At 52.5% G+C, this 6408-nt stretch overlaps 2 protein-coding genes across 3 annotated transcripts; both read left to right on the top strand.

Annotated features, from left to right (window-relative positions):
* The first annotated feature begins 1126 nt into the window (after positions 1-1126).
* LRATD1 (LRAT domain containing 1) lies at positions 1127-5607 on the top strand. 2 transcript variants are annotated; one of them, XM_005576514.5, is made up of 2 exons: positions 1127-1342; positions 2356-5607. In XM_005576514.5, exon 2 carries the CDS (start codon positions 2392-2394, stop codon positions 3268-3270), a length of 879 nt encoding a protein of 292 aa, XP_005576571.1. In that variant the 5' UTR covers positions 1127-1342; positions 2356-2391; the 3' UTR covers positions 3271-5607. The 2 variants fall into 2 exon arrangements, with proteins under 2 accessions (XP_005576571.1, XP_045224572.1); XM_045368637.3 differs by lacking the exon at positions 1127-1342 and adding an exon at positions 2042-2241.
* Positions 3350-5607, top strand: LOC102120250 (LRAT domain containing 1). Its single transcript, XM_065527397.2, has one exon. The coding sequence runs from the start codon at positions 3608-3610 to the stop codon at positions 4274-4276; it is 669 nt and encodes a 222-aa protein (XP_065383469.1). The 5' UTR covers positions 3350-3607; the 3' UTR covers positions 4277-5607.
* Positions 5608-6408: the final 801 nt, after the last annotated feature.

Raw genomic sequence — 6408 nt, 5'->3', positions numbered from 1 at the left:
GAGGTGGGGGGTTCAACTAGGAAGCATCAACTTCCTCACTGGGAAAGAAAAGAGGCTTCATAGAAAAGCTGCTGGAGTCCACGCTTAAAGATGAGTAGCGTTGGGACCAGAACCAGATGTCTAAGAACTCTTTGAGGCTTAATGTTAGGAAGTTTTGAAACAATTGGTCTAGAATGTTGTATATACGAAGTTCATTTTTTCAACACCCAATATTCAGAACACATTCATTCATTAACTTGCCATCCAGAAATGTAATCATTAACTACTGCTGGACCCCCTTTTCCCACAAAACCAAGCAAAACTTGCTTATTAGGAATCCCAATTCTGAGGTTTGGAAAACACTTTTACGACCTACTCTCTGCTTGCATGTATGAACTCATACACATGAGTTGTGAGGTATTCCTCTTATAGTCAGAAAATTGGAGGCCAATATCATAGGCACAGCCGGGGACTGGCCAAAGCTCAGGCTTTTTTTTGAGTGGCATTTGACACCAAACTCCTTTTAAACCGGGCATGAGCTCTGGGTCAGCAGCCTCACTCCAGTCAAAGAAGAGGAGCCAAACTTCGCAGAAGCAATTTCAAAGACGTCTGGGAAAGGGTCTTTGATCCAAGGACCAGCCTAGGGGCCATCAGGAACCAAGGCTCTGGGGGATCCCAGCAGGGCCCAGGCGCCCGCCTCCAACAATGTCGCTGCCTGCCCCGGACCGCTCGCAGTGCCTGGGCCACACTGGGGTGTCCTGGGGTTTCTTCTCCATACCTAGACTCAGCTTCGCCGCCCGAGTCTGTCTTCCTGGAACACGGAACGCGGGCGGACTGTGTTCTCAGTCACAATCAGCTCGCATGACCTGGGGGCGCGGGCGCAAGCTTGCAGCAGCGGCTGGCAGAAAGCGCCGCGCACCCCGCCTGTGCGCACACCTCCGCTCCCGGAGGCGGCGCGCGGTCGGGTGTGCGTGGGACGGGGCGGGGCGGAGCGGAGCTCACTGGAGGCCCGCCCCTGCTCCCCTCCCCCGCCGGCGGAGATTGACAGGGCTCGGGCACCCGCCCCAACCAATGAGCGCGTCCTGGGGCGGGCCCTGGAACCGGCTGCTCCGGCTACTTAGAGTCGTCGGCGCGGCGGTGGGAAAGCAGAGCCGAGCCGGGACTGTCCAGTGGGAGCAGGCGGGCCGGCCAGCGCAGACCTGGTGGCGCACGGGCGCCGCACTGCACGGTTCAGCGAGGGGTAGAGCGGAGCCGCAGCCCCACGCGCAGCCCAGGACCCACTCGCCACCGCCGCTTCCGCAGCACCCATGGGGACCACGAGACTTTAAAGGAGTTTGGGGTTTCGGGAGCAGGGAAATCACGGGTAGGGAGAAGCGGCTTTCTTTGCCTTGGAAACGGTTTTTCTTCGTCCGATTGTTTGGATCCTGTGCTGGGTAGGAGGGAAAGGGGTCTTTGGGCTAAAAGTGGACCTCTCTACACACACATGCTCCCACCCACACCCACACACATACACTGCACAGGCTTTCTCCATCCTTCCCCTGCCTCTTTGTTAGGTTATTTTAGACAGAGCAGCCTCGCCCTGGCGCAGTCCGATTGGCCCTGATGGGGACAAGGCAAGAGAAGTAAGGGGCAGAGTGCACCTGCCGGTGAGGGCAGGTGTGCCCGGGTGCTTGGGCGTACGTGCAACGACGAGCGTGCAAGTGTGGAGCTGAAATTGTGTACGAATGTGTGGGGTCTAAGTGTGCCAGTGTGTCGTCGCGAAGGTTTGCCATTGTGGGTGTATGTGACATTATACACCAGTATACCAGCTTGCCAGTGTCTGGACTCCCAATTGTCCAAAATGTTGCTGGTGTCAACTGAATGCCTGAGAATGTGTCCGATTGTCATTGTGCGAGCCACTGTAAGGGGAGGAAGGCAACCTAGTGCAAAACTGGGAGGTGGGCTGGAGAGGGTGGGGACAGAAATGGGAGCTTAGCTTGCTCCCAGCTCACTGGCCTTAGGCTCCCTTCTCCCTTTCAGCCCACCCCTCCGTCCTTCCTGGGCGTCCGTCTCCCACGCTGCCACAGTCAGCGCTGTCCTCCCCACTGGGACCCCGCAAGCTCTCCAGCCAGCCTGGGTGTTTTCTTCTGGGAGTTGGACCGGGTTCCCGGAAGGGGTCGGAGGCTATGTCGTGGCATCTGCTCTCGCCGGACCGGTGGCGGCTTCTCTGCCCCTCCTAGCCTGGGGGAGTCACGGAGGACGGGGCCGGAAAGGGTGACCCCGGTGAGGGCACGTAGGCGAGCCAGCAGGTCCCAGGGGCACTGCACGTCTTGGGGAGGGACACAGAAAGGGGCAGCCAGGACTCTGACGGTGTCTCTGTCTCTCTGTGCCTCGCAGATCCCCGCTCCTGGCCCTCACCTCGCCACCTCATTGATGGGCAACCAACTGGACCGCATCACCCACCTCAACTACAGCGAGTTGCCCACAGGGGACCCGTCGGGGATTGAGAAGGACGAACTGCGGGTCGGGGTCGCCTACTTCTTTTCGGATGATGAGGAAGACCTGGACGAACGCGGGCAGCCCGACAAGTTTGGCGTGAAGGCCCCCCCGGGTTGCACCCCCTGCCCGGAGAGCCCCAGCCGCCACCACCACCACCTGCTGCACCAGCTGGTCCTCAACGAGACTCAGTTTTCCGCCTTTCGGGGCCAGGAATGCATCTTTTCCAAAGTGAGCGGCGGGCCTCAGGGCGCCGACCTGAGCGTCTACGCGGTCACCGCGCTGCCAGCGCTCTGCGAACCCGGAGACCTGCTGGAGCTGCTGTGGCTGCAGCCCGCCCCGGAGCCGCCCGCGCCCGCCCCGCACTGGGCCGTCTACGTGGGCGGCGGGCAGATCATCCACCTGCACCAAGGCGAGATCCGCCAGGACAGCCTATACGAGGCGGGCGCGGCCAACGTGGGCCGGGTGGTGAATAGCTGGTACCGCTACCGCCCGCTGGTGGCCGAGCTGGTGGTGCAGAACGCCTGCGGCCACCTGGGCCTCAAGAGCGAGGAGATCTGCTGGACGAACTCGGAGAGCTTCGCCGCCTGGTGCCGCTTTGGCAAGCGGGAGTTCAAGGCGGGAGGGGAGGTGCCGGCCGGCACGCAGTCCCCGCAGCAGCAGTACTATCTCAAGGTGCACCTGGGAGAGAACAAGGTCCACACCGCCAGGTTTCACAGCCTGGAAGACCTCATCCGCGAGAAGCGCCGCATCGACGCCAGCGGCCGCCTGCGAGTGCTCCAGGAGCTCGCCGACCTCGTGGACGACAAGGAGTAGCCGCCTAGGGGCTGCCAGCCCCTCTGCCTCCCCACACTTCGCTCCCTTCCCTTCCCCGCACCCGGACTTCGCAGTTGGCGGTTCTCAACCCCTGCCCCCGAAGCGCGTCCGTTGCGGGTGTCCCGGGCCCGGGCTGCACCCCCGCACCCCCCAGCCAGCGGCAGGCAGTCTCAGGAACTGCCCCAGGGCCGAAAGGGCGCCGCTGCGCGCGCCTGGCCGACAGCCACGGTGGTAGTGACGGTGCTGGGAGACCCCGCGTGCGCTTTCCCCTTGAGATGTAAACCGGGAACGGAGAAGGGGCTGAGGGGAGAAAGGATATGGCCTCCCCCACGAGTCCATGGCCAGTGACTGTGGCCCGACCCGAAAACGACCGTCTTCTCAAAAGGGACCATCACCGCCGCGAGCGCGTGCACAGAGACCGGTCGGAGGCGAGAATTGGTCTTTTCAGGGCACAGTTCAGCTCCTCTGTGGATGCGTCCCCAGATCGCAGGATTTCCAAGAAATCGAGCCTGTCCCTTGTGCACTTGGGAATAATTCCCCAAGACAGCACTTCGGGATTCCGGGTTATCCTGAGGCTGCCCGGGACTTTTCCAGCTCTCCAGCCCCAGGTCTCCTGACATTGTGTTCCAGGCTGCGGGCTAAGCCAGACAGTGTTTGCCTCCCGTTCTTTCCACCGAGGGAAGCGAACGCCACCCCCACCCGCCTTTGCCTCCGAGTCTCCCTCGCTGGCGAAGGGAAGCCGACCTGGTCCCGGGAGGAAGATGGCGCAGCGATTTCGGTGAGGACAGCCGGCCCCGCCCCCGACAAGGAGCTCCCTCGTTCACCTGGTGTCTGGGAACTTGAATGTGTGAAGGGCGCTTATTGTTCTGAACCCTTGATTGCTCCCTCCTCGGGCTGCGTTTCAAAAATAGTCATATTTTTAAAGGAGTTGGAGGAGAGGGAGGGGGAGGACATGGCACCATTCCAGAAACCAGCATTATTACAACACCATAGCCAGTATATTTAGTTTGGCTTTTCCTAACATAGAAATCTTCAAAGGTGGGGCAGTGGAAATAAAGTTTTAAAAATGAGAGAGCAGTTTTCCAACTATGTCAACAAAGCCTATCGTGTTGATGTTTTTATTGACCATTTTAGCAACATGCTAATAAAATTTCAAATTGAAATTTTTATTTTCATGGCTTTAATCCATGATAGTTTAAATATTGGGGGCCATTAAGAGTGGATGTAGCTAAGAGCTTAGCTAACATTGCCTTTTCACTCTATTTTTCTCAAATATTATAAGAATTCTGTTTTTGAATATTGTTAATTTTTTGGCTTTCAACAGCAGCCCTAGTAATGGTGGAGTTGTTAATTAATGTGTATATTGTACTGAATTTCTGTCAGTTAAGGGGTTCACTGCTTTGGTGGAAATTGGTGGAAATTGCTAGCAGGTTCCATGATGTTTATTTTCTCCATGTTGTATATCATTACCATTTCACATTTGCATTTCTATTTTTCTTCCTCTCCTCCTGATCTCCTTAAAAATGAATCTAGAGTTGGTGGCTTTTTTCCCCTCCTCTTTAGCCAGTTCCACAGTTCAGTTCTTCCTGAAAACAGGGAAGAACTTGTAGGATCAGGCAAATGTGTGTTTTTCAAAAACTTAGGGCTGGGTGTGAAACCCCTTCTGTGGACAAGGATTTGTAAACTTCTCTCCTCCCGCTGTGGCCCCAGCCTAACTGATAGTTACTTGATTCAGTGTGTTAGACACTTATAGCATCTATGTCTCTTTCAAGGGAATTTGTCAAATAATGCTGTTTAACTAATTGTTGCAAGCAGTTGCATATTAACAGCTGTGATTTGATTGGACAGCAAGTATTATGGCCAAAGCCAGTTTCTTGGCATTTCAAAAATAATGCAATAAAAACTAGTTGAGGTTAGCTGAGACTGGAAATGCCTTTTTCATGGTACATGATTCACTTCTATTTTTTCTTTCTTTTTCTTTTTTTTTTCTTTGGTTTTCATCCTGGATTCATCCCCTGATCTTAAATCAAAAGGTCAGATCAATGAAATATGAACTAAAGTATTTTTCTTAAGCCTATTGAGTGATTTATTTTTTAAAAAAATGTTTAAACGCATATGCTTTTCTTTCAGCACAAACAACAGCAAAACTTTTGTAATAACTAACTTACATTTGCATGTATGAAGAACTGAAAGTCATTTATTTCCCTTTTTCCTCTTTCAAATAACAGGTGGCAGATCATAAAATGAATTCTTTATTGTATCTACACACTCCACATTCTTTACTGTGTCCTACTACTGTATCTTGGCTCCCTGCTGTATTAAACACCATCTTAAGCACTTGTTCCTGCAGACTCCTTCTTGACATTTTGTCTTCCACCTCAAAGTCACTCAAAGGGTGGGACTCATCAGAAGAAAGGAGTTAGTCTCTATCACAGCGAATACTAAGATTTATTTCCTCTGATGGTACACAGATTTCTCCCTCACTAAGAGGGTCACTCTCATAGAGGAAATGTCTTGTCAGTTTTATACTTGCTAAGGCTAGACTGACAATAAAAATGAGTTGGGCAGTTCAATTAGCATTTGTTACTATATTGGCCTATAAAGGATTGGGTTGATGATAATACCTCTACAAATATGCAATAACAAAACAATAGTTATGAAAGAAACTTGAAAGTTTTGCAAGGTTTCTCATATTCCTGTTGAAATTATCATTTATTATCTCTTTGTCAATGTTAGTAAGGTAACCCATGACAGAATAATTTGAGTGATAGTTCATGATGCAGAGGATATGATCACGATATTACCTAATGGTTTTATCCTGGAAAAGGTGTATATTTTTAGGGCATTGTTAACAATGTGAGTGAAACCAAGATGGTGCAAGTTCCCTTTGCAGATGGCATGGGCACACTTGATTTTTATTATGAGTGAATGTAATCTTTCTGTATTTTACCAGTTACAGAAATTACCTGAAAAGTTTCCTAACATTTTAATAATGCTAGGGGTTTAGTTTTGGTTTTAGTTGTCCTCAAGAGACCACAGCTTCACAGTAATTTCCATGATGTTGGGTGTGGCTAAGTTGGGGATTGGTTCTGTTCTGCCTGCTCCAGTGTAGAGAACAGCTATATTTATACTGCATTC

Source organism: Macaca fascicularis, chromosome 13 (assembly GCF_037993035.2).
Source record: "Macaca fascicularis isolate 582-1 chromosome 13, T2T-MFA8v1.1".
Taxonomy (NCBI): Eukaryota; Metazoa; Chordata; class Mammalia; order Primates; family Cercopithecidae; genus Macaca; species Macaca fascicularis.
This window is presented reverse-complemented; position numbering and strand designations above follow the sequence as displayed.

Excerpts from the sequence above, each read along its gene's own strand:
- LRATD1 (XM_005576514.5), top strand. The coding sequence starts at position 2,392 with ATGGGCAACCAACTGGACCGCATCACCCACCTCAACTACAGCGAGTTG.
- LOC102120250 (XM_065527397.2), top strand. The coding sequence starts at position 3,608 with ATGGCCAGTGACTGTGGCCCGACCCGAAAACGACCGTCTTCTCAAAAG.